General features: G+C 54.1%; 1 protein-coding gene across 1 annotated transcript in view; it reads left to right on the plus strand.

Annotated features, from left to right (window-relative positions):
• The window catches only part of EPHA8 (EPH receptor A8), a 44,031-nt gene extending 17,377 nt beyond the window's left edge, over nucleotides 1–26,654 (plus strand). Inside the window, exons 3-17 of the mRNA XM_061450050.1 lie at nucleotides 959–1,622; nucleotides 14,031–14,186; nucleotides 15,176–15,511; nucleotides 17,000–17,124; nucleotides 17,298–17,460; nucleotides 17,910–18,006; nucleotides 18,475–18,542; nucleotides 19,047–19,172; nucleotides 19,967–20,152; nucleotides 20,760–20,821; nucleotides 21,204–21,413; nucleotides 22,652–22,801; nucleotides 24,287–24,477; nucleotides 24,775–24,930; nucleotides 26,324–26,654. Of these exons, the coding sequence (XP_061306034.1) occupies nucleotides 959–1,622; nucleotides 14,031–14,186; nucleotides 15,176–15,511; nucleotides 17,000–17,124; nucleotides 17,298–17,460; nucleotides 17,910–18,006; nucleotides 18,475–18,542; nucleotides 19,047–19,172; nucleotides 19,967–20,152; nucleotides 20,760–20,821; nucleotides 21,204–21,413; nucleotides 22,652–22,801; nucleotides 24,287–24,477; nucleotides 24,775–24,930; nucleotides 26,324–26,438 (2,805 nt within the window). The 3' untranslated portion in view covers nucleotides 26,439–26,654. The remainder of the gene's footprint in view (nucleotides 1–958; nucleotides 1,623–14,030; nucleotides 14,187–15,175; nucleotides 15,512–16,999; nucleotides 17,125–17,297; nucleotides 17,461–17,909; nucleotides 18,007–18,474; nucleotides 18,543–19,046; nucleotides 19,173–19,966; nucleotides 20,153–20,759; nucleotides 20,822–21,203; nucleotides 21,414–22,651; nucleotides 22,802–24,286; nucleotides 24,478–24,774; nucleotides 24,931–26,323) is intronic.
• The last annotated feature ends 651 nt before the right edge of the window (nucleotides 26,655–27,305 follow it).

Consider the following 27,305-nt stretch of genomic DNA (forward strand, 5'->3'; position numbering starts at 1 on the left):
GCCAGCCATGAGGATGCTGCCAGCTCTGGCAGTGCCACAGGGGTGTGCAGACACCAGAGGCAGGAAAACCATCTCCTCTGCCAGATTTGGGAGAGAAGTGAATGTCTGGAGACCCAAAGCATCCACTCTAGCTGGAGGCCAAGGCATTTTGGTTCATACGATAGCCTTGTATTTCTCTTGTTGGGCACACCTGGAGAGCTCCAGTCCCTACATTTGTTGCAGAGGGAAGCTGTAAGTACATAGAATCATAGAAGAGTTTGGGTTGGAAGGGACCTTTGAAGGTCACCTGGTCCAGCTCCCCTCCCATGAGCAGGGCATGGCAAAGAGCATCCCTGCTGCCACCCTTCAGAGCATCCCTGTACCCCTCAGCCAAGCGGCAGGAGTGTATCCTGTGTGTCACAGCACCTTCTGTGGGCTCCTCTCCATGGCTGGGGAAGCTGAGCTTCTTGCTGGAAGCCTTGTGTTCACCACATGCTTCCCCTTCTCCTCATGGTAAGCACCTAAAACTCACTCTCCAGCTGGAAAGCAGCCTCTTTAGTTTGTGCATGGAGGTTGCATAAGCCAGAAGAGATCCACGTGCCTTCCTGCTGCTGCTGTGAATGACAGGTTGAGCACCAAGAGACCTGCAGGCATGGTCTGGAGGGTTTGGAGCTCTCCCAAGCACACACTGCCATCCGTTTGTGCCATCAGATCAGACTTGTGCGTTCAGGGGTGCACTGTGTACTTAGCTCTTCATCAGTGTGGGCTGGGAAAGTTCCTGCCCAGATTAGTGCTGGGTACAGCCTGCTCATCCTCATTGTCTTTTGGCCTGTGACAGTAGTGACCGCTTGTCCAGAGGCAGCTGCAGGAGCAGAGGGAGCTCATCGCAGAGTGGGTGATGGCACAGACTCCTGCATGCCCTGTGCTCTCCTGGTGTTGGAGGACACCTGGAATGACGTGTTCTCTCTCTGTCCCACAGTGGGATTCGATCAATGAAATGGATGAGTTTTTTAGCCCCATCCACACCTACCAGGTCTGCAATGTCATGACCCCCAACCAGAACAACTGGCTACGGACCAACTGGGTTCAACGGGACGGAGCGCGGCGGGTCTATGCAGAGATTAAATTCACACTGCGGGACTGTAACAGCATGCCGGGCGTGCTGGGCACCTGCAAGGAGACCTTCAACCTCTACTACCTGGAGTCCGACCGGGACTTGGGTACCAGCACCCGCGAGAGCCAGTTCATGAAGATCGACACCATCGCAGCCGATGAGAGCTTCACCAACGTGGACCTGGGGGTGAGGCGCCTGAAGTTGAACACGGAGGTGCGGGGCGTGGGGCCACTGAGCAAGAGGGGTTTCTACTTGGCATTCCAGGACATAGGCGCTTGCATCGCCATCGTTTCAGTGCGGGTGTACTACAAGAAGTGCCCGGCAACAGTGAGGAACTTGGCGTCCTTCTCCGAGGCTGTGACTGGGGCGGACTCGTCCTCCTTGGTGGAAGTGCGGGGAGAGTGTGTGGGCCATTCGGAGGAGAGGGACACCCCCAAAATGTACTGCAGCGCCGAGGGAGAATGGTTGGTGCCCATTGGGAAGTGCGTCTGCAGCGCTGGCTATGAGGAGCAGAGGGATTCCTGCATGGGTGAGTCTCTGCTTCTTGCTAGCAATGCCTGCGAGGGGAGGGATGGCTGCAAGGGGCTTTCACCTCCTTGGGGATGGGTTGAGGGCAGAAACCCACTCACACAAACTTGGACAGCCATCCTCTGTGGAGACGAAGGGCTGCCCAAGCCTTTGCTGACCATCTTCATGCTTCCCAAATGTGTTGCGGGTACCACCAGGAAGCTCCTTGGGAGCTCCTGTGAGCCTGACCATAACACATCCCGGTGCACAGGGCTTTGGGATGAGGACTGGTTTTGCAGTGGGAGCTGGCATCAGGACAGGGACTGCCCTGGCTCCATCTTTTCCTACCACGGAATACAGTGGTCCAGAGCTCCCATCCCAGTGCCCTCAGCACACCAGCAAAGCATCACTTGACTTCTCCAAACTGCCCCACCACTCGCTTCCCTTTGGCAGAGGGTTTGAACGAGAGGAAAGCAAACAGAAAACCATGGAGCTTTCATGAGACAAGGTTATTGCCTCCATCCATCACGGCTCCCCGGGGCCGCTCAGAGCTCCTCAGCCTGGGGGTGCCGGGAGCCTTCCTGGGGGCCCCCTGTGCCGCTGGGCAGACTTCAAGCTGCCGACTGTGCAAACTGTGATAAGGAAGCGGGGTGACCAGTGGCAGCCGTGCATCAGGCACAGGGATGTGTGTGTACAGAGCACGGGCTCCCTGTGAGAGCCCTCTGCACGGATCTGTTTGCTCTCGGTTTCTTTATGGGATGCCTTTAGGGGAGCAGCACAAATAAGAGTGCGGGGCCTTTGTTTGCCTTTCATGGAAACGCCAAATGGAACATTTGTCTTAGGGAGACTTGACGCAAGGTCGGGACGTCCGATGCTGGATGGGAATGGATCCAGGGGCTGCTGGGACCCACACCAGCCCCAGAGGGTCCCCAGCTATGAGAGAGGAAAGGACAGGCAGAATAAATGCTTCTATACAAAACTCCTGCCTGCAACCGTTGGTTTGGAAGTCATCCTGCGATAGCTCTGATAATTTATAAAGGATTCTTTCCTGTGAGGGTGGTGAGGCACTGGAATGGGTTGCCCAAGGAAGCTGTGAATGCTCCATCCCTGGCGGTGTTCAAGGCCAGGTTGGACAGAGCCTTGGGTGCCATGGTTTAGTGTGAGGTGTCCGTGCCCATGGCAGGGGGTTGGAACTGGATGAGCTTAAGGTCCTTTCCAACCCTAACTGTTCTATGATTCTATCTTGTCCCATGTTCAAGAGTGTGCATGAAAGGGGCACTGGTGTGGGACCCAGCCTGACTGCAAGGAGCTGTGAGTTCATAGAATCATAGAATGGTTGCAGCTGGAAGACACCTTAAAGGTCATCTTTAAAGGCAGGGACAGGGACACCTTCCACTACAGCATCTTGCTCCAAGCCCTGTCCACCCTTGCCCTGAACACTGCCAGGGACAGAGCAGCCACAGCTTCTCTGGGCACCCTGTGCCAGTGTCAGCTCATGCTGCTCAACCAGGAATGCTCTCTGGTGAAAATCTCCAGGGCTTGTGGCATCAGAAACAGGACAGAAATGGCACTGGACTTTCTCTGACCTCGGTGTTGTCTCACACTCCTGCTTTCCCTTTCCCGTTCATCCAGCACAATGAGTTGGATAGCTCAACACCTCTTCCTTGGCATCTCCTTTGGAGCAGGAGTACATGTATTCACACACAAAAGCAAGCAGATGCAAATCTTCAATCTAAGCTTCTCGTGCTTGACTGGGGCAAAGTGCATTTTTCATGGTGAAAAGTGCCTTTCCAGGGTGATTTATAACCCCAGCGGATCTGCCGGGGTTGGAAATTAGCCGTTTTAATTGTCAGGTGGACAAAAAGCAGGATTCCAGTGGCTGGCAATTTTCATTCTCCATCACAGCGATGAGCTGATATAAATCACTCCTTGTGGCCCTAATAATTTTTCTATAAATATCAAGGAAATTCATTTTTTTGCTTGGGGGGGTGTGGTGTGTGTGAAATTAGAGAGAAGATGCTTTGCCTCCATGGCAGTGTTTAAAATGTGATTCCAAGTTAATTTCCTTCCGCCTTTCACAGCCAGACGCCTTATTTGGCAGAGCTAAAGATGTTTGAACTGTGGAGGTTTCTCCCCCTCCTCTTCAATGCTCATTTTTCTAAGGACCTGCCAGAGTGAAGGAAGAGAGCTCTGGAAACCAGATCATGGCCCGAGCTGTTCCCAGCCCTTCAGAGGAGAAGGAAGGCTGCGCCACAGAGCTGGGAAGGATGGGGTGAGGTGGGACATGGTGGAGGATGAGGAAGGACCTGGGGAACTTCTCTGCCTCTCGTCCCCTTTACTGTCAGCCAGCACCTCGGATGCCTAAGCAAAGGCTGGGCAGGAGGGCGGTTGCTGGGATCTCTGACTCCTTTCTTTTACTCCAGCAGGATCCACATGTTTCACCTTATTGGGATGTCCTGGTGTATGCAGTAAGGATGTGAGGGGCAGTTTCCATGGGACTGGAGAGAGGACCACGCTAAGGCTGCCAGCTCGCCTGGCATCAGATGTGTCACAGCTCTGTATCACACAAGGCATTTGTCCCCCCTGTGTGTGCCTCATGCCTCTTCCTGATTGATCTACAGATGCACAGGACCCCCTTTTCGACTGCACCAGTGCTGCACATGAGTGGCCACAACTGCCATTGGGGTCCTGGAGTCTGCCAACCCCTACAATTCCCACTTCCAGTCCCATGGAATCTTCTGCCACAGCCACCCCAAGAATGAAACCCCTCAGGGTCTCTGTCCCAGGGCAGCTCAGCCCTGCTGCCCCACTCACTCTTCCCCACCTTAGTCAAGGGTCTGAAGGACTTTGGTTCCCTCACCCCCATCATACAGAGCCAGCTCTTTCCTCCTTGAAACGCATCACTCCACAGCAAGACACATTAGTATCGCTTAACCACAGCAAATAGCAACTGCTCTGCCTAAATAGCAGAATAAGCGATAGCATAAGTAAAGGGGATCTGTCCTCGCATTTTATCAGATAAGAAGACAATCAGCATAATCCACCTTATTTGTATGCAGCTGCTGTACAGGACAAATAGAGACCCATCTCAATAAGGTCAGTGCAATTAAAGTAATGAGCGAGGGAAGCACTTTAACCCTGGTTCTGCTTCTGTGGGAATGAAAGACAGCCATAAGCCACCTCCTCAAGGATCCATGAGGCTGAGACCCAGAACAAGTGTTCCACATCCTGGGGTTGGATGGAGAGGTGGAGGGAGGCTCTGGCAGGTGAGGACAGTATCCCTGCATCCACACCCCTCCTGCCTGCCCTGGCCAGACCCTCTCTGGGGAGGGCTACCCTTTAAGTCCATGATCCTTGCATCAGGGTCAGCATTCTGGGGCAGACCTGCGTCATTCCATGGACAGACTCTTCCTTGTTGTCAGAGTGGAGGGGATGAGCCTTTGGCAGAAATGCCATTCTGACACGCAGATAGACTCCACAACTTGTTAAAGTTGTAAAGTAGGTATGCTTTAGTCAGCGCTGAGGCGCATGTGGGATTGCTCCTCCAAAGGCATGCGCACCTCAGCGTTGTTTTCCTCTACATTTATCCTCTAAAGTTATACATATGCATGAGGTTACACAACCCGCCTATACATATTCATGTCCTATCCCCCCTTCGTATTATAATGAGCTAAAAGGTCCTTTGCGCTTGCGCAGTGCCTCCTGGTGGTCGTGGGTGAGGGTCTCAAGGTGAAGTAAACGAGTCTTCCTCGAGCCTGAACTTTTTACCCCTGCTCATTCCGCATGCTCCCTGGAGGCTTGGTCATTGTCCAAACCACAGAGCCAATTTCAGCAGGCCTGGGCATCCAAATGATGGGAACCATGTCATGGACCCTACCTCCTAACAAGAGCCATGTCCTTACATCTTGTTTTAGCATACACAGAGAGTACGATAAGCAGGAACGAGCAGTAACATTGTCAGGCAAGTGGCTTAACCCTAACCCCCCTGTACATTGGTTAACCCTTTGCATCGATTCCCAAAGAGTGTCTCTGTGATATATCCATGGGTTTCAGGAGGCCGGGAGCAGGCATCTTAACCTGCTGGCTGCTTTCCCTCTGCTGTACTCTGGCGCTTCAGCTTGGCTGGAAAGCAGTGATGAGGGAGCAACAGGTAGGTGATTGCTGTTCCATCAGCCCATTTGCAGCTGAGGAGGGTGTTTATAGCCTGCCAGGGCTGAGTGAGCCCAGCTTCCAAACAGGGGAGCCCCGAATGAGGATTTGGCCCTGGGGTAGACTTCACCCAGCTCTGCTTGAGCGGAAGAAATGGTCGTGTCCTCTAAACAAGGAGAAGAGAGGGAGATTGTCACTACTGGGACCCTTCCCAAACTGAGGGAGAGGTGGGAATAGGAGAAGATCTGCTGGCTCCTCATGGACAAACCCCTCTGCTGCTGGCCTCCTTGTGTCTTCTGTGGCACATAGCTGGTGGAAATGGATCTGGAGAGTCTGGTTAGCAATCTGGGAGGCAGATAATTTTCTCCAGTTGGTGGGATTCATGCTGACGAACCAATCAGCAAATTTAATGTACCTTAAACCTTCCTTGTGGGCAACTTTAATCGAGCAATTAAAGCACCACGGCATTGCTAATTAAGAGGAGAAAATACCCAGCTTGGTAATTATGTGTTTGTGAGTACAGTTTTGTCTCCATGGACCTTTATGAAGGAAGTCAGTGGGGGCTGACTTTCCAGCTGGTGGGGCATTGGGGGAGCGGAGCTGTACGGTGTGAGAGGAGGGAAGGCTCCATCTATGTGCACCATGTCACTGATGTACTGTGCTGGCTGGACACAACACAGGGACAGGGCAAGCCCTAAACACCCCAGGGGACAAGATGACACAGGTGAAGGCATTGGCAGGCGAAGCCAGGTCTGACACATGGACTCCAGCTGTGCTGGGCAATGGCCTGCAGCCACAGCAGCAAACCTTTGCAGCTGTGTGAACAGATGTGGTCCAGATGCTGGTGTTGGAAGGGGAGGAACGGTGGAGGCATACGACCTGTTCCCCTTGGGCTTGGCCATGAGGGGACAGAACCCTTTGCCCAGTGCACTGATTGCCCCTGGGTACCTATCCAGGGAGACCACAGCCTGTGCTCCTTCCCTCAGTGCAGAAGGGGTGGAGAAGCACGCAGGGGGGAAGAATAATGTGCTAGGGGGTAAGGGAGCCCATCAGAGCCTTGCTCCATTCTCTTCTTTCCCCGAACTCCAGATCCCTTTCTAAGCCAGAGAAGCCTCAGGCTTCTCTCTTCCTTTCCTGATAACAGTGACTTTATTTCCCCTCCTGGGCAAGAACATCACAGAGGAACCTCGAGCTTGTTGTGTGGTGTCTTCATGTGAAACAGCTCCTACAGGCTGCTTGGCTGGAAACAGGAGACTGCTCTTGCTGTGCTGACTCCAAGCAAACCCCGTTTTTCCTGGCTTTGAGCTACAGAGAGCTCCCAGGAGCATGCCTGGGGGTCACACGTACCTGTGTCAACCAGCAAACCTGAGATTTCAATGCACCCATCACCAGGCTGGGCTCCATCACCCTTAGGTCCTGCCTGGAAGTTTATGTGACAGATAAATGTATGTCAATATACCTTCCAATTGTAAACCCAGACAAACATGTTGGAATACTTTCCTCATTTCCTTGCAAAATGGGTGTGGATTTCATGGAGATTTTCCATGCAAGTCCCAGTGCTCATATGCCAGCCCCGAACCGCAGGCTCAGTGATACCTGCTCAGACTCTCCTCTGCCCATTGGCAGGGTACCAGCCTGTCACGCCAAGAGCCAGACTGCACCATTGCCCTGAGTGCCCACCACAGAGGGATTCTGCTGTGAGCCTCCCAAAACAAACCTTTCAAGGGCGTGAGCAGTGATAGCTCCAAAGAGGAGCTATGGGAGCTCTGCACATATCCTCTCTGAGATGCCAGGCAGGAAAATCAAAGAAACGTAGTGATTCACAAGATTTTCATTGCTGGCTTGCAAGCCAGTCAGCTGCTTCGTCAAATACAGGCAATATCAGCTGGTGAGATTAAATCGCCTCTGCTTATCCCATGCAAAGCCCTGCATCCCTAAAAACAACCCCCAAAAACCAATAAGAGCCAAAACCAGTTTGTTTTCCAGACCACATAAGCCAGGACTATCCAAGATCCTGGTGTTAGACCAGATGGGAACAGACTGCAAAGAAGATGTGTCAGATACACAAACTGCTTGCACAGTTTGGGCTGGGCGTTGGGAAATCTTTCCTTGTGGGATTATATCCAGCTCTGGGATGGGATCCTTGGATTCGCACTTGCCTCGTATCAGTTTGTAGCCCCAAACCTGGATGTTAGTTGATCTGTTTGGATCCCAGGGCTGCTGGGCTGTGTGTGCATGGCTAGTTGAGCTCAGTGAGCGTGCTGGAGCAGGGCAAGGTAGTCTCAGCATCTCCAGCACCTTCAGTCCCTCAAGCAAGTGGCCAATTGTACGTACAAGGAAAACAAAATGAAGCAGCCCCAACACTTAAAACAATCCTGTATTTTTACTGGTTAGGCACAAACAAAAAGGACAGAGATGACTTCACAGCTGCCCTTTCCCCACCAACAGAACAAAATGAGGTTTATCCCGTATTTTATTGCTTGCCACTTTTCCTCTGAGTTTGCTGTGTTTCACAGCTGATGTAGATGAAGGGTGAGAGTGATGCTAGACTGGAGGTCAGGGCATCGATGGGGATGAAACAAGTTTCATTTGTGCTTAGTGGTCTCTGTCGCCCCTACAAGAGGTGCCGAAGAGCAGCTGGGCTGTGATGGATGGGTTTGGCAGCATTCAAAGACCTTCACCAGTTTGGAAATGTGGGGTTTCTTTGTGGTTTGAACACTCCCAGGGAGTCTGGCTCCTCGTCCCACTCAGCGACAAAAGTTTGCTCCGTACTTGGCATGAGATCCCACAAACAACAGTGCTTCTTGTGTGACCGCTTCTTCCCCTTCCTGAAGACAAGATGCTGCTGCTGACACTTCCCTATGAAGAATAAAAGGGCCCAAAACCTGGATGGTTTGCATCCATCCAGCATCGTGTGATGCCCTTCACTTGCTCCTGCTGTGGGCACTCTCATCTTAAAGCTCAGCCCCTGTGGGTATCCGGAGCTGTATGCATGCGGTGAGAGGGCTCACATAGCCTCTAAAGCTGCATAACGGTTCCTGCAGGGGCTGGGGTTAGGTTCTTGGTGTTCTGTGTGACCTTTCTTCATTCATGCATCTTTGCTTCCTGAGGCCTTGCAGCAGGGGTACAGGGTTACCTCCAACACCCTCTTCTACAGGGGTGGCTCCCGTTCAGCCCTGCTCCTTTCTGAATCCAGCATTTTCTGTGTTTGGTTTCAGTCTGGTGAAAACTGTGGGGTTTTTCCGAAGCCTTGGATAATCCTGTCTAAAACCCTCTGAGAAGGCTGAGTTTGGAAACAGCTCTTTTTCTAATTCTAGCATTAGGCTGCTTGTTTCTGGCTGACTCCTTCAAGCTGTAGCATCTCCCACGGAAGCTTTATGAAGTGCCTTTGCTCTGAGAGCATGCTGGGCTGTCTCACCTACATGACCCTGCACAGCATCCCCCTGACTCCAGAAGGGTGTCTGCACCAGGCAGCAAAGCAGCGCCCATAGCAAACTGGGATTTGGATGCAGGTGTAGGGAAGAGGATCAGGATGGAGTCAGCGGTGATTTCAACAGGACTGAATTCAAGGCATGTGGCAAGAACTGCTGATTTCAATATAGCAATGCTGTGTAGATGTCTGGTTTGGGATGCAGCCAGTCTGCACCATCAATGGTTCCAGTTTGCCCAGTGCTACAAGTGGAATTACTCCACTTTGTGGGTGAAAACTGCCCTCATTAGCTCTTCTGCAATGCTTAGTGGTTCAAAGGAGCGTGAGATGGATTGGACTGTGGGAAGAAGGACCAAGCAGCGAGGAGGTGATGTCAGACAAGTGCTGGTATGTACTAGTGGTGTGACGAGTCGCAAGGTAGTACTGGGTGTGGGAAGGGTTGTGAGCTGTACAAAGGGGCCACATGGTGGGAACTGCGATGTGTGAAGGGCTGTAAGGTGGTGCTCAGGGGCTGGAGACAAGGCAGTGACTGCAGGCGGGTGAGACAGAGGCAAGCAGCACACAAAGGATGCACAGAGCATCACAGGGCTGTGGGGCGATGCATGATATCAGGACCAAGAGTCTGCCTGACACAAACAGCCCCAAAACACCCCTCCAAGACCACCAAGGTGGTGAGAGACCCTGAGCTGACCTGGGACTGCAGAGAAAGGGGAGAGTACAGCCTTGCAGAAATACAAGGCTTGGCACAATGAGGCAGATGCCTCTTTTTAAGACATGACTGTGAATAACACGCTGCTCTATCAGTGTCTGTGTCATGTGGGAGCTGAGATTGGTGGCATCATGCTGAAACTGGATTGAAAGGAGCTGGGATTTTCTGTGCTAGCTTCTCCTGCAACCTGGAGGCCTCCAGGACTGGTGCCTGTCTGGCTGTCACAGTGGCTATGATACGCTTACTTCTCTCTCTATCTCTTCCCAGCACTGCCAAAGGGAGGTACCTGGCTGCTCTTCTGGTGGTTGCTGATGCTGAGCTTCGTTGCAGGGTCAGAGAAGGGGGCAATTGGTACCATCAGTCCCACATGGCACCCTCTCAAGCGTGCCCTCACCCTGCCCAAACCTCCCAGGCTGAGGATGGAGCTGGGAGGGAGTGATGCAGAGCCCCACAGCAGCAGCCCTCGGTGGTCCCACCAGGGCCACCTGCAGAGCGCTAGTCCCAGACGGTGACTTCAGCATGAGAAGAGCGGCTCGTTCCCAGATAGCGCATCCTCGACAGGTTCATCCATCATCTCCCGAGCTCTGCCAGCTTATTAACAGATGTTGTCCTGTCCCCAGAGGATGGGGAGGGAGGGAAGCAAATGGACTGAAGTACAGATGGCTGGCAGAGCCCTCCCCGTGCTCGCAGCTTCAGGCTGCCTTGGGCAGGCAATGCACGGGGGAGTGAGCCTGTTGGGCTGGTAAAAACAGGCAGGATGTGCTGCACAGGGTGGGGGGGATCAGTGGTATTGACCCCAACAGGCTGGGGTGATAACTGAGGACCCACTCAGGTGACAGAGAGCTGGAGGTGTGCTCTGCCAAGCACAGGTTTGTGCTGGGTTTTGTAGGCTCTGCCTGTGACACTGGGACCGGCAGGGTGGATGTGCCAGTCTTGAGCTGGACTGCAGGTGGAGGTCGCTACTGTCCCGTGTGCACTGTGAAAGCACATCGTGAGATGAAACTGCGAGGGCAGACAGAGCCTTGGCTGGGTTTTACAGGAAGGTGGCACTGGGGACAGAAGGAAGATGCTGGTAGCAGGACTTCTGGTGGTCCGCAAAGCGGCAGGGCCCTTAGGCACAGATTTAGGGTATAAATCGCATGAAATAATTAAAAATGAGAAATCTCCACCTTGTGCAGGGCTCCTGGGAGGGCAGGCGGGACGAGCTGGGTGCAGTGCAGACGGCAGGACAACCCTTCCGTAGTGGCTTCAGGTTTTGGTGGTTTCAGTGCGTGCTGCAGCCGTAACTGTGGAGCACTGTGATTTTAGACCTGGGGTGTTTGATTGAATTTGTCTCACTGGCCACTTCTCTGCTGGTTTGCTTTTATCGGAGCTAAGCCAGGAGATCCTGGTTTTCCACATGGCACTGGCCTGGCATGAGAGAGCTCAATCCAGAGCAGGACATTCCTGTCACCCTGTAGGGATTTCATATCTTGTGCAGGTTCCAAGCTGGTGTCCTCTCCTGTGCTTATGAAGGGCTTAGCACGTGTGTCCTGCTCCCATCTAAAGCGAGCATTGAGGCACACATTGGTGCATGACCCCATCCAGAGCAGTGCCTGCCCCAGCCCCAGTTGCTCTCGAGGCCTCCCCATGTTCTCATGCTGTCCAGGCTCCCAACGGCTCTGCCCTGGAGCACGAATTCACCTGTAATTTGTCATTTAGGATCATTTTCCCCTTGAGTGAATCCAAAATAATTGTGAATCATTGCTACGGGTAATTAACAGGGTTTATTTTTACAGCATTGAATGCTAAGTGATTACAACTGCTTGGTACAGATCTGCTTTACAACTGCTTGGTACAAATCTGCTGTGCTTCATGTTCCCATCCTTCCCCCGTCTCTCCATACGTGATGTAGCACTGATTTCTCTGCCCTTAATTAACTATTTGGGAAGGGGGAATTGAATCAAGAGTCTCTGGTTGCTGGTTGCTGCATGGGTAGAGATGACAAGGGTTTGCAGGACCAAGGAGGATTCACACAGGTTGAAGGCAACGAATCCTGACATTTACACTGCCAAGCATGGGCAGTGGGGCTGTGCCATCACAGGCAAGGAGTCCCTGGCCCTGTCAGTGTGTGGCATCAGGAGAACCAGTCAGCACCAGAGCATGGCAAATGTCTTGGGCTGTCCTTGGTGCAGTGGCTGGGGACAGCAAAGCTCCTCTCCAGGTCTGCCTGCCCTGTGTCCTCTGCTCTTCTGATGGATGCTCCTGGGGAGATGAAACGTGTCAGGAAGGCCGGGGAGCAAAGCCAGCCCTGAGCTGCATCGATTTTCCCCCTAAGTCACATCTGCCTTCCCTTGCATCCCCAGTTTGGGCATTTCTGTTCCTTGCCGTTAAGCCCTTTAGGAAACGGAGGAGCAGGAATTTAGGAGCAAACTCTGCAATGGCTGGGCTTCGCTTTTCCAGCCTGCTGTACCAAGACATGACACCAACCTGTGACACCAACATCTCTGGCACATGCAGCGTGTGTACATCCTGCTGCTGCTCTTGCTCCCCTGTCTATAAGGTAGCATTCAGTGCCCAGTGCCACAGAAACTGATGACAGTAACGAGAGACCAGCAAGGCACCAGGGATGCATGTGGATGAAGCTCTGCCTTCAGCTGCTATAGCTCGAAGTAGCTCAGTTATAGAGTCTGCTGTATGACTGTGCAGCGTGTGATCTGTGAAATATGCTGATAGCACAGGGAGATCTGTGGCAGGGGAAGGAGTGTTGTTAATAAGAAAACAAATCAGCACCTAGAAGCAGAACAAACAGACAGCACGGAGGGGCCAAGACCACCAAGGATGCTGGATCACAAACAAAACCCTTCTACATGTTTGGAAGCAAAAATTGAGGCTGAATGCAGAGTTGGCGACGGGGGTTGAAGGTATTACCACCTCGGGAGGGAAAACTGAGATGAGTCAGAGCCAGGAATAGCGCTTGAGTCACTGGAACTGGTCCTAGAAATGCTTGATGAAAACAGGGACCCAGGCAGAGCCTGGTTTTTCTTTACTTGGAATGGAAATGTGCGGAAGAGGGCAGATCATTCCACGCCTAGGCAGGCACTTGACGCGCCGCATGTCACTATGGAACTAATCGATTTTCCTAACGAGAGACGAGCTGTTTGTTTGTGTGACAAATGATTCACCCGGGGGGCTGCTGCGAGAGCTGGGGTTGGGATGGAGCGGGCTGATGCCATCGCGGGTGTGGGATGAGCGTGTGCTCCTGCCTCGCAGTCCCAGCACCAGCATGAGGCAGAGCCACCGGAGACGGGAGGTGTTGTCAGAAGAAACTCAGCCTGGCTCGCTTGGCTTTGCTGTCCCTCCACAGACCTCAGTGTGCGCTGAGAGCTTGCTGCAAGGTGAAACAAAAGAGGGCGTTTTCCCTTTGTTTTGTGCAAGGAAGACATTTGTCCAGAGGAGATGCGGCTGCCCCATCCCTGGCAGTGTTCAAGGCCAGGTTGGACACAGGGGCTTGGAGCAAGCTGCTCTAGTGGAAGGTGTCCCTGCCCGTGGCAGGGGTTGGAGCTGGATGAGCTTTAAGGTCCCTTCAACCCAAACCAGGCTGGGAGTCTATGAAGGAAACTTATTGCTCTGTGTAGCAGCGCACCAGGGTCAGAGGACAAGACCCACCATGTCCCAGGAGTGGAGCTTTCACTTCATGAAACCCTTGCCATGGATGCTGCTGGGCACACCCAGAACAAGCAGTGGGGCAGCTCCTGTTAAGGAACACTGCACTGCACAGATTATGGCTCTTATAACAGCGAGGTGATTTCCAGTGCTCCCTGGTTTGTTCTTTGCAGCACTCCCTGTCCCGAGGCCAGGCAATGGCCCTGAGCTACATCAGGGAGGGTTCTGGGCAGCAGGAAGGAGGGAAGCACCTCCAGCTTTACAGGCAGGTCAACCAAAGCAAAGACACCCGGGTCTGCCTGTGAAACAGTGGGGAACCGGTACCAGGATGGCAGTAGCACAGCCTGGGAGAGAGACAAGAGCAGTCTTCACAGGGCTGGTTTCCCATGCACTGGATGGGGGTGAGAGCCCGGTCCAGGTTCGTGCTGCTGGGATGTGCTGAGCTGGGGGATGCTCCTCGTGCAGGCGCATCCCCCTGACCCTTCCCTCCTCCGCAGCCTGCCAGCTGGGGTTCTACAAGTCATCCCCCGGGGACCAGCTCTGTGCCAAGTGCCCCTTGCACAGCCACTCGGAGAGCCGGGCCGCCCGCGTGTGCCGCTGCGACAGCAGCTTCTACCGGGCCCTGCAGGACCCCCCCTCGGCTGCCTGCACACGTGAGTACCCCAACATGAACCACCCATGGGGAGGCGCAGACCCTGCAGATGATGCCCCCCTGCCCCTGTGCGTGCCGCACAAGGCACTGTGGCAGCCGCTCAGCACTGGGTCTCCCCTTGACACGTGAGCTGAGACCCCCTTTGCTACACTCCCTCAGTGCCCTGTGTCTCATCCTCATCCTGCTGCTCTCCAAACACCCCTGCTCCTTTCCCAAGGGTCTCCCCTGTGATGGAGTAGGGTGAGACCATGGCTCCGCCAGCAAGCTGGCCCTGCTCACACACCAGCCACTTGCTGGCTGCTCTCCTTTGCACAAATGGTGAGGGCGATCAGACCCAAAGGACAGCACAATTGTTGCTGTGCTCTCCTGGACACTGGCACTAAGGTGTGTTGTATGGTTTCAGCTCAAGTCTCTGCAATGGGCTGCTTTAAGGGGTTCAGTACTGTTAAAAAGGGACAAGAACATCCCAGGAGCCCTCCTCCTCTCTGTAGCTGGTCCAGGAGGGAAGAAGGGTGGATGGCTACTAGCTGATGCCAGGGTGAAAGACATGTCAGCGACATCTCACTTGTGTTTCCCTAGGGAATACCCGCCCAAGGTTGTTAAACTCCCCAGGAAATACCAGTTTACCCTTCCCTTTAGATGAGCAGGTCCTGCTCTCCACTGTTCAGCCCATCCACACCTTGGCTCTCCCCCCAAAAGGCTTCATGCATCCCCACTGCTTCCTGCTTCCCCCCAGACAAACATCAGCTCTTTCCTGCCTGTCATTTGGCATCATGATCCAGAGCATCTCACTTCCATGGCACTTTAACCTGAGACCTGTCTGTGGAGCATTCCCCACTCTGGGCAGCACTCCCCTGCAGCATCATTTGGTCCAAACGCCAGCACCTTTGCAACGTGCCCACGACAGCAGCATCACGCCCAAGGCGCATCCCTCCATTGGTCCCATGCTTTGCAGCCCCCACTCCGCCTGAACCTCCGCTTCTTCCCCAGGCCCCCCCTCTGCTCCCGTGAACCTGATCTCCAGCGTCAACGGCACCTCGGTGACACTGGAGTGGGGGCCCCCCCTGGACAAGGGGGGCCGCGCTGACATCGTGTACAACGTGGTCTGCAGGCGCTGCACGGGCCATGCCGGGCAGTGCGAGGCGTGCGGCAGCGGGATCCGCTTCGTGCCCCAGCAGATGAGCCTGGTGAAGGGCGCGCTGACCGTGACCAACCTCCTGGCCCACACCAACTACTCCTTTTGGGTGGAGGCCGTCAACGGCGTCTCTGACCTCAGCCTGGAGTCCAGGAGAGCTGCAGTTGCCAACATCACGACAAACCAGGCAGGTAGGAGGAGCCGAGGCTTCGCCTCCACCTTTGTGGGTGATGCTGATGATGTTGCTCTGATGCTGCTCCCACCGGTACCTGCCAAGGGCTGGTTCGGTGATGGGCAAGGGACACCCTAGAGATGAGCGTCCTATCCTCTCTGCTGCAGGAGGTGGATTCAGGGAGCCAGGATGGGCTGGAGACAAGCTGCTGCCCAAGGCAGCAGTGGTTCTCTGCTTCACAGGATCCCTTTTCATCCTCCTTTCCCTCCACTTCAGCCTGCGGCTGCTGGTAGAGGCTCCTTTTCTGCAGGAGACAGGGGGCACGGAGAACACTTGTTTGTTGACAGGAACATTAAGTGGAGCATGAATCTTTCAGGCTGTTCCTCCAGCCTTCTGTCCCTTCCCAAAGGGCCAAGCAGCAGTTCATGCTCTGCTCTTAGCTCACACCAGCGCCAGGCCTTGGCAGGTGACAGCGGCTGGGGAAAGTCTCTCTCATGCCTGTCTCATCTTTGCAAAGCCCTTGATTTGAATTGCTTTTTCCCCAGGAAATCATAGAATAGTTTGAGGTGGAAGGCACATTCCGAGGTCTTCAAAGAAGAGAGAGAGGCCTGTTGTAATAGAATGAGGGGTGTTGGTTTTAGACTGAAAAAGAGAGATTCAGGTTGGATGTGGGGAAGAAATTCTTTACAGTGAGGGTGGTAAAAAACGGGCACAGGATGCCCAGAGAGGTGATGATGCTCCATCCCTGCAGACATTTGAGGCCAGGGTGGATGTGGTTCTGGACAACCTGATCTAGATGTCCCTGTCATTGCAGGGGGGTTGGAACTAGATGAGCTTTGAAGGTCCCTTCCCATCCAAACCATTCTATGGTTCTGTGGTTCTATGATTTCAGCCTCTCTGCTGGGAAGTGGATGCTGAGCAGACACTGCAAAAGCAGCGGGGTTGGGAATTTGGTAGTGATTGAAGTTGAGGTTTGTGCCTGCTCCAGCTCCACACCACAGAGCATCCTGCCCACCTTGAGGGGGTGAGGGACCCAGCCATGCTGCATGGGGCGCCCTGCCCATGCTGGTGCTGAGCACCCTTGTCACCCAGCCCCTGAGCAGGACAGGAGCGGGTGCAGCAGTGATGCTCTGGGGCAGATTCCCATCATCCCACCCTGTCCCAGCTCCCTGGGGTCTTGTGTCCCAATGGTGATTTCTGCTCTTCACAGGAGGCAGCCCAAAGGGCTACAGCTGCTGCCTTTCAGTCCCTGAGTACCCCACTGCAGACCCTGTGGCCTCTTTTGGTCTTTTGGTGGTCTTGGCAGCCCTGGGGTGACGTTGGACTTGATGATCTTAAAGGTCTTTTCCAATCTGCTTGATTCTGCAATTTATCATTCTATGGCTTTAATTAAAACAGAAATATGGCTTAAACCAGGGGTCCTGCATGGGGCTCCTGCAGTTGTGTCTGGCCGCCCCCACCATGCCCAGCCAGTAGGCACCTAACACCCTGCCATCTGCATCCCCAGCCCCATCCCAGGTCATGGTGGTCCACCAGGAGAGCACAGGCCAGAACAGCGTCACGCTGCTGTGGCAAGAGCCAGACCAGCCCAACGGCATCATCCTGGAGTATGAGATCAAGTACTATGAGAAGGTAACGCAGAACTTGCTGCCACAAACCCGTTCCATCACGGTTCAGACAGGGGCTTGGTTTAAATCCTGATAGCGATTGCTGCTGTCAGCCAGCCTTGCGCAAAGGACTGTTTTGGAAGGCTTTGTGGTTGCTGTGTTGATGCAGTAAGGTTTTGGGGGGTTGTTTTTCACCAGGACAAGGAAATGCAGAGCTACTCGACTCTGAAATCCAAGGGTACCACTGCCACCATCTCTGGGCTCAAGCCTGCAACCCGCTACATCTTCCAGGTTCGGGCTCGCACATCCGCGGGCTGCGGGAGGTTCAGCCAGACCGTGGAGGTGGAGACGGGGAAGCCAGGTGAGCGACTGCGCTTGTGGGGTGTGGGAAGTGTGGGGCAGGGAGCTTGGGGAACGGCGATGACCTTCTCCATGGCCACTGTGCCTCTGCTGCATAGGGAGGAAGGCAGGAGGCACATCTGGGGTTGGAGCTTGCAGGGCTCGCTTGAGGTTGCCCTGCTGAGATGTGCTTATATATAAGAAAGAAGGACATAGCAATTAAGGCAAGGAAGACATGGTGAGGTCCTGAGGCTCCAGACCCCACTCTGTGCTGGTTTGCTGTATCACCATGGCTTCCCCACGTCTATGCTTGGTTTTCCCATGTGTAAATGGTCCCTGTACACTGAGACAGCCCCAAAGCTGGGGTTGCATGGATGATGAAGACTAGAACCCCGTTGGGTTAAGTAGGTTCCTGAGCCCAGTAGAGTCTTCACACTCTAGCTCACCTCCTTCCCACCCTGCTTCTTCCAGTTTCTCTCCGGTACGACACGATGACAATTGTCTGGATCTGCCTCACGCTCATCACTGGCCTTGTCGCATTGCTGGTGGTCTTAATCTGCAAGAAGAGGTAAGTGTTTTCTGGAGGTCAGTGTGGCTTGTCACCAAGCAGGGCTGGAGCTGTGGGGGATCTTGAGCACAGCTTTTCTCTTCTCAACTTGTCCAGAGCATCCATAGCTCAGGAGTTAATAAGCAACCAAGAGACTTCATTTAGGGGTCACCCTGCCTCCACGTTCCCTGAGGCAGAGCCAGTCTCCAGACCTTCCCCTCATTGGCAATCCTGGGATAAAGATCTTTTCCAACCTGGTTGATTCTATGATTCCATGTCAGCAGACTGAGTAGCAGTAGTGACAGCAATAACCACAGCAATAGCAGAACCAGTACCACTGCCAGTACGAGGGCTGACTGGATGGGCTTAGGGTAGATCCTCCCAGGCTGCCTACAATCCTGGCCCACACTGCCTTCCACCCTGCCTTTGGGCTGCTGGTGGGAGCAAGGGACAAGAGCACCTCTTCTGACCTGTGTGTCCCCATGGCAGGCACTGCGGGTACAGCAAGGCTTTCCAGGACTCCGATGAGGAGAAGATGCATTATCAGAATGGGCAAGGTAGGACCCTCCCCGCTGCTGCCTCTGGGGCGTGAAGGACCCTGTGGATGGGCAGTGGTCTGGACCATACCCCCTGGAACTGCTGTGGTTCCCAGGGGGAAGGGTTTTGACCACTGACTGCTTCTGGGGATGTGTCTAAGAGAGCTAAACAGGGGCTCTGATCCCAGGGACACCCTGGTGATGGGGTTTGAGGGGTTGCACAGCGTGAGATGGGACTGTGGTGGCTCATCCCAAATAGCAGCAGGCCAGAAGAGTGGTGGCTTGATGGAGGGGGACAATCACATTGAGGAGACCTGGGCAGCTGGGTTCTGCACTGCTCTGAGGACACTGCTGTGCCAAAGAGTGCCTTAAGTTCCCTTGTGGCTGCAACCTCTGTGGCTCCTCAGCATGTCAACCCAAGAGTCCTGCCCTTGCACATCCCCTACCCAGCTTCTGGGTGCCCCTACTTCTTAGCAGAGCTGCCTGAAAGAGCTTATCTCCTTTCTCCCCTTTGAAACCTGGCAGTGAAGTTCCCCGAGTCCAAGTTCTATGTGGACCCTCACACGTATGAGGACCCCTGCCAAGCTGTGCATGAGCTCACCCGTGAAATTGAGGCCTCCCGGATCAAGATCGAGAAGGTCATTGGGTCTGGTGAGTCCCTGGGCCAGGCTGCCTCTTAGCATCACATCTGATGAGGGAAATTCAGCCTGAGGTTGCGCTGGGACCGCAGCAGCTGCACAGCACCAGCACGGTGCTCACCCAGGGCTTCATCTGCTCCATATCCTGTTAGAGACCAAAATCAGGGGGAGAGTGGGAGCTTTTCTGATGCATGAAATAAGCTCCTTGGAGGCAGCCCAGTGCAGGAGGCTGCTGGTGTGGCACCGACAGCTCAGGCTGACACAGCAGATGGCTCAGCCTGTCTTGTGTGGGTGCCCCAACGTGGCCACCCTGCTTTGAAACCTCGGAGCAAGCATCTACAGTGACAAAATGCAAATGAAATCGTAGCAAAATGGCACGTTTTCAACACAGAAAGGGTTTTTTTTTTTTGCAGGGAAGCACAGGGCAGCGATGGCAATGGAGCTTCAGCAGCAGCTTACCCCAAAACAGCATTGGGAAGCCTGGCTGAAAGACATCCTGCTGCTCTAAGAGATATCCAAATTTGTTCATTAAAAGCAGTAAAGCAAGTGCCACTGTAATCACTATTACTGGCCCATCACTTTCAGCGTAAGGCATCAGAGGGAGGTGGTACCTGAGATTCCTGCCTGGTTGCCAGAGGTGGCACCGGTTGCTGGAGATGGGAAATCCTCCCTGTGCTCAGAGGCAGCGATGCACTAAGAGCCCGGGAGTCCCGAGGGGATTGATCACAGCAGACGGGGTGGTCCATGGTGCTGCTGGGTCACTGCAACACGCTCAGGAGCTTCCCATGTCCTTCCCTTGCCTTGCAGGGGAGTCTGGAGAGGTGTGCTATGGCCGCCTGAAGCTGCCAGGGAAGAGGGAGATTCCTGTGGCCATCAAGGCGCTGAAAGCCGGCTACACGGAGAAGCAGAGACGGGACTTCCTGAGCGAGGCCAGCATCATGGCACAGTTTGACCACCCCAACATCATCCACCTGGAGGGGGTGGTGACCAGGAGTATGTTGCTGGTGGGGACGGGATGCTGGTGGGCAGAACTGGGATGTATCTCCCTCTGGGCACCCTGGGAGATGGGGGTCAGGGCTCACTTTGGGTGTATTCATTCCTCTGGCTGCCCCAGATGCCCACTTCTCAGATATCCATTTACTGGGGTCCCTTCCATCGCACCCCCTTGCCTTCTCTTGCAGGACAGACTTCCTATGTGGCAGTTCTTCACCTTGCTCTGCAGCGGCCCCAGGTCAGGGTTATTGGTTTAGGAGATGTTCTGCCCATTAGTGTTTACTTTAAAGGCTGCCTCTGTTGCATCATAATTTGAAGTCTTCCTTCAAAAAGCACATTCTGATGCAAAGCGTTATGCTAATGGCATGTAGATTTCAGCAGGATAAGGAAGCTGACCTAGACACATCAATAGCACCGGGAGGGAGGGGTAAGTGTCTGGGTTACAGCCACATCCCCAGTGCTGTGCCCGTTCTGTGTGGTGCAGGGGTGAGACCGCTCTGCGGGATGCAGGAGGATGGATTCACGTCTCTTCCAGTAAAAGCCTGGCACTGGGCTTCCCAGAGGAAGGTGACTTCTCTGCTAACTTGACCTCCCTTGTCTTCTGCAGGCAAATTGGTAATGATTGTTACAGAGTACATGGAGAATGGCTCGCTAGACACCTTCCTCAGGGTAAGGAGCTCTTCTGTATTTTCATTCATTGCACATCCCCCTGGGCTGAGTGACTGGAGGAAGCTGGCTCCTGCTCCTCAGCCTCATGGCCACTGCAACCCCTGCAAGAGAGGGGTGTGCTCTGGGCTCTCAGCTCTACAACAGACATCAGCACCAGGGCATTGTGCCCAGCTCCATGGGGAAAGGCAGGGACACCAGCCTGAGCTGCATGTCAGAGGTGCTGGGAGGGCAGGAAGCAGGCCCTGGGACATGACAGAGGCACTGGGGCTAGAAGAGGTACTAAGTCAAATACAAGAGGTCCTAGGGGGTTAGTGTAATGAAAGCAGCATCAATAGGATGCTAGCAGAACCCACGGATTAACTCTGGGATATTTCCTTTCCAGAAACACGATGGGCAGTTCACCATCATCCAGCTGGTGGGCATGCTGCGTGGCATCGGAGCGGGCATGAGGTACCTGTCTGACCTGGGCTACGTGCACCGGGACCTGGCTGCCCGCAACATCCTGGTGAACAGCAACCTGGTCTGCAAAGTGTCTGACTTTGGGCTCTCTCGCATCCTGGAGGATGACCCCGATGCTGCCTACACCACCACGGTGCGTGGCTCCTAGAGCTGTAATGTCTTACTGAGCCTTACCAGTGGTCATCGCCCAGGCCACTGACAGATGGAGAAGTCGGATGCTCTCAAGTGAAGATAGGCAGGGTAGGACTGGAGGCAGTCACCTCACTGCCGGTATCTGGACCAAGAACATGAACCCAAAGAGCTTTTGAGTATTTTCCTTCATACAGGGACATCCCAGAACTGAGGTGTGCAGTGAACAGAGCAGGGAGATGATCAAACCTCTCCAAAGGAACAGCTCCTGTGGGTGCACATGGCTCATTGCACAGGGACAGTCCCATGTCCCTGCTGGAGTCTTTCCATCCACTGTAGCTCCATCCACTTCCTCAGTTGCTCCAGAGCCATGGGTCGGTGGGTGTTACGGTAGACTCAGCAGCAGCGTGGCCACACAATAGTTTTTCCATGTGACTCTGCCTTATTCAGGGGTGTGGAAAGGGTGGGAATTGGCTTTGCAGCCCAGGTAATTTTGGTTTGATGGAGACACTTCTGTCTGTGAAGCCATTTTAAGACTTTTCTGGCCAACCTGACAGCTCTGGAGTTTGATGTGCTGCTCCACTGGAGGTCACCAGAGGTGAAATAAAGTATATTGAGGCAATGTGCTCTTTTAGTTCTTCTCTGGCCATGAAAAGAGGAATTAGTGTGCTCCCCAGGCACGCCTCTGGCTGGGAAAATGTGGATAGACAGCTCCTGATGGAGGCCAGGTTGGAGCTGCAGCTGAGGAGTCTGAGCATCCTTTTTCAGAAGGACGAAGACTAAAGAAGCAGAAAGAGCTTCAAGTTGCTTTGGGTTAGCTGATGGCAATGCCCAAAGCAGTTGCAGCTCTGAGGGATGAGTGCACAGTGGCCTATCCCGGAAACCATGGCCTTCATGCTTTTCACTTGGCTTCAGCCAAGAGAAGAATTGAGCCGGAATGTGTCCTCTGTGTGTCTTTGTATTCAGCTGCTCCCTTTGGTATCTCAGAAGCAGATACTTTTTGTGACATTGCAGATCCTTTAATCCTGGGGAAAGCTCCTGCTGCTTAGTTCAAGTACAGCATCCTCTGCATCTTGGCGTTGGGACTCCCAGAGGAAGGGTCAGAAGAGGCACAAGATCAGCTAGGGCTCCCCGGTGTCAGAGCAGCCCCCGTGCTCTGTGGCATGCAGACACACACAGCCTGGCCTCCCCCCCATTGAGCCGGTCTTTGACCTTTTCCTCCACTGTTCCTCCCATTTTCAGGGGGGGAAGATCCCCATTCGCTGGACGGCTCCGGAGGCCATCGCATTCCGCAAGTTCTCCTCGGCCAGCGACGTGTGGAGCTACGGCATCGTCATGTGGGAGGTGCTGGCCTACGGCGAGCGCCCGTACTGGAACATGACCAACCGGGATGTGAGTGTATGGGGGGCATGGGGCAGCACGGTGCAGCCCTTGCGTCTCCCCCGGCTCCCTCCCACGGAGGGATGGGGAGAAGGGACCCAAAGAGCAGCCCTTGCCTCTCCCCACCTCCCCATGGGGCTGCGCACACTGTGCTTATCCCCTCAGTGGGGACATCAGTGTGATGCCCGTCACTGCACTGCACTGATTTCCCTTTGCAGCACCACGGCTCCTAGCTGTGCCTGGTTGTGTGCACTGTGGGTCTCCCCATCCCCATCTGTTGCTCTGTACAAGACTTTGTGCTGCTTGGAGTGCTTCAGCACATGTGCCACCTTTCCCATTCCCTGGAAGGGGTCAGAGCTTCCCTAGGAGCACGGCAGCCCCACTGTATTAGCCTGATTGTTCCATTCTGCACCCAGGGCTGGGGCTCCATCATTTCTACTGCCCATGGGAGGCTGCTGAGAGCACCAGGCTTGCATCACCTGGCTTTGGGCTTGTCAGAATTATGTGGAGCTGCTCTTACCTCGAGTGGCATAAAAACTATAGGCAAACGTAGGTTGTGTTCCTGATTATAACCTGGGAGAAACAGCTCCAAAAGGAGGTGATAAAATGAGTATTTTGACTACAGAACCACAGAACTTCCTTTTTACTTTCACCTACAGGGACTATAAACCCATTTGCCTTCTCCCTGCTGTGGGAGTCCTGAGAATACCCTCTCCCAAGTGGTTTTAGTGTTTTAGAAAGTGGCCTTGGTGACAACAAGGAATGGATGCAGTGCTTGCATCCCTTCAAAGTGGCCTTGGTGACAACAAGGAATGGATGCAGTGCTTGCATCCCTTCAAAGTGGCCTTGGTGACAACAAGGAATGGATGCAGTGCTTGCATCCCTTCAAAGCGGCCTTGGTGACAACAAGGAATGGATGCAGTGCTTGCATCCCTTCAAAGCGGCCTTGGTGACAACAAGGAATGGATGCAGTGCTTGCATCCGTTCAAAGTGGCCTTGGTGACAACAAGGAATGGATGCAGTGCTTGCATCCGTTCAAAGTGGCCTTGGTGACAACAAGGAATGGATGCAGTGCTTGCATCCGTTCAAAGTGGCCTTGGTGACAACAAGGAATGGATGCAGCGCTTGCACCCTTCAAGCAGGGTTTCCTCTGAGCGGCAGTAAGCCCAGAATGACTGAATGTGAGTGAGGGTCTCATGGCTTGTCTGCTGGAGGGAAGCTGCAATATTTTAGGCCTATTGGACCCCATAATAAATCCGCTCTCATAGCAGTGATTTCTGTATGTGTTTGGTATCCAGCCTGCTCCCAGCTCTCCAGAGGCTTCTCGTGGCCTGCTGGAAATCCTTTTGTTTAGCATGAATCTTGTGTACACCTCACCCCTGCTTCCCCATCTGATGGTACCAGCAGCTCACACACCAGGGATCACCCTTGTGTGCCATTATCCAGGCTGCTGGGACTCCCTTAGGGTCCAGCTCCTAACTCCTGCCTTCCTCCCAGGTCATTAACTCCGTGGAGGAAGGCTACCGCCTGCCTGCCCCCATGGGCTGCCCCACGACCCTGCACCAGCTTATGCTGGATTGCTGGCAGAAGGACTGCAGCGAGAGGCCACGCTTCTCCCAGATCGTTGGCATCCTGGACAAGCTGATCCGCAACCCGGACAACTTGAAGTGCACGGCCACCGTGAACCGGTAAGGGCTGCGTGATGGGCTGGTGCTGGGCAGAGCATGTGGGTTGCAGCGAATGAGGGGTGTTTCTGTCCAGCTCTAGCAGCAGTGTGTTCCCTTGTGACCACGGTCATGCACAGGGCTCATGGGCACGGATTAGGGTGGGCGCATCACTGCCTTGCTCCGTGGTCTGGGGTAGTGGTGCCCGTAGAGCAGTGATTCCTGCCCTCAGCTCACCTCAGGCTCTTCAAGCTGGACCTCACAGCCTGGCCAGCGAGGACCAGCACCTCCCGGTCTAACCCGTTTTTCTCCTGCTCCCAGGTTCACCCAAACACCCTTTGACAGGGGCCTCCTGGACCTGGCCACCTGCCTGACTGTGGAGGACTGGCTGGACTCCATCCGACTGGGGCACTACCGGGACAACTTTGCCATGGCAGGGTACTCCTCCCTGGGCATGGTGATGCGCATGAACATCGAGTGAGTACCAGAGAACAAACAGCACTGGTTGGGTTGCCCTGCACCTTCCCACTGCCCTCTAACAGTGACCATCCTGCCTTGGTTTGCTCCATCTAGTCGGTCATTGATGCCAGAGATACAACCCTAAGGAAAAGGTGTTGGGATCTGGGATGATGTCCAAGGCAGTGCTGACCTTTTGGAGAAGGTCTGGGAGTTGTTCTTGAAAGGGTGTGAACACCAGGTCACCTCTGTGATTTCTCTCCAATGTCATCATAGATTCATTGGTAATTTGGGTTGTAAAGTGCCTCATGAGGTCGTACAATCCAGATTATATGATAGATACCAGATTGCTGTCTCCTTGCTCTTCTCACCTTTGTTTCCCTGGCAAAAGGTTTGTCTGGACCAGAGCATGGCTGTGCCATACTGCACAGCTTCTCTGGGATCACTGCAAACAAACAGAGCTGGGGGCACCTCAGAGCTTCTTCAGACCCCAGAGCACTGGACTGGCTCCTTGCTCAGCACAGCTGGGCAGGGAGGAACCATATAGCACCTTGGTGTGAGTGCAGGGTCACAGCCAAGTGACCAAGGCTGGGTTTAGTGAGGAGAGCTGGGGAAGATGTGTCTGACCCATCCTCCTCTTGCTGTAAGGAGCTGCCACCTGTACAGGGGTCTCCAAGTTTGCTTGTGCTCCAAGCAGTACTGGAAAAGGTAGTGACTATACTTGCTCCTATCCTGGGCTTACATTCCCTATCCCTTGGTATTAGCATTAGTGCCAGGGCTGACAACAGCCTCTCCTGCCTCTGAGAAGACTTTTTCACTCCCAAAAGGCATGGAGCTGCCAGACAGTTCCTGTGACTCGGGAAGGATGTGACAGTGCACACCTCGGTCGAGGTGCAGCAGGTTGGGAAGGAGCCAGTGAAAGGGAAGATGGAGAGGCACAGACAGAGGGTTGTCATGCATTGATTGGAGGCTGTACTTGGGGCCTTTGCTGTGGGATTGAGCTGATACTGATCCTTGTTTCTCATGCACATCAGGGAAGCTCTACAGTGGGGAAGGCTCATCATCCATCTGTCTTTCTGACTGGGTTATCTGAGGGCATCGCACTAAAACTGAATCCAATTTCAGACCATTGATCTTGTCACCTGCTAGCTTGTCAGGAGTGATCCCTCTCCTGCTCCCCCTGGAGCTGTCACAGCACTCCTGTCAGGAGGATACGGCCAAGGGAATGGCAGCCTTTGTGTCCCTGGGAGGATGCTCATGGACCCTCAGCAGTAGCAGACTTGTGCTAACGGGCAAGTGGAGAGGAGCCAGACGCGAGGTCCTGGGCTGGTCCATGGGGTGCATGCATGGGGAGGAGCAGTGCCTCTGTCCAGGTCCAGCCCTTGGGGTGTCTGACAGTGTCTTTGTTCTCCAGGGACATTCGGAGTCTGGGCATCACCATGATGGGCCACCAGAAGAAGATCTTGAGCAGCATCCAGGCCATGAGATCCCAGCTGCTGAACACAAACGGCCCCAGGAGGCATCTCTGATCACCAGATTTGCAGACCTGCAATGGGCATTCCTTAACACTTACCCTGGCAAAGGGGCAGCAGGGTGGTGAGCAGGAAAAGGGGCACCAGATCAGGACCTGGAACCCCACCAGCATCTCTTCGATTTCAGCATCAGTGGAAATGTGCTTTCCAGATACCTCGATGGTCCTGCTGCCTCCTTCCCCCATCTGAAGGGGGGAGCAGACTTCCAAGCAGGCAAGGGACATGCCATGCCTCTCCCCATCTTCTACTGTGTCTCTCTGGCACTGGGGGTTCCCACACAACTATGCAGGACAGGGGGTAACCCTTTCAACACAGCAGAACGGCCCCAGCAGATGGAGGGGTATCAGACACAACAGCAATACCAGGAGCAGTGGGACTATGCTTGTCATGGCACCCAGCTCCTTTGGACCTGACAAGTGGGGAGTTTCTTGGCTCTCTGAATTGAGGGGGGCTCCACGGGCTGCCACCCATCAGAGACAACCCTGCTCCCACTACCTCCCAGTTCCAGCGCACTCCAGCCTGGACCTCCTGAACTGCACCAGCCTGCAGGTGCCTTCATGGTCCACTTCTACCGAGCCCAGGAGGATGGGGAACCTGGTGGCAGCACCAGGAAAAGCAGAGGAAACTTCCCCAGCGTGGGCCAGGGTCTGCTATCTGGACCTTCAAGAAGCTCCAGGATGCTGCGGGAGGCTCTCCACCTCCTGCCTGCCATGTCAGCTGCAAAGGAGGGTTCTGAGCAATGCTTCCAGATGCAACCCCACGTGGCTGAGGACAGCAGGTCTGGGAAAAGAGGGTCTTCAGCACGACCCAGCTGGTGAGCCTGGTGGCTGGGAGCTTGGACTTCCCTCCCCAGCTCTCCTCTCT

The sequence above is a fragment of the Pezoporus flaviventris genome, unplaced genomic scaffold (assembly GCF_033815535.1).
Source record: "Pezoporus flaviventris isolate CSIRO_AGI_PZ_B2104156 unplaced genomic scaffold, CSIRO_AGI_Pfla_v1 ptg000009l, whole genome shotgun sequence".
Taxonomy (NCBI): Eukaryota; Metazoa; Chordata; class Aves; order Psittaciformes; family Psittacidae; genus Pezoporus; species Pezoporus flaviventris.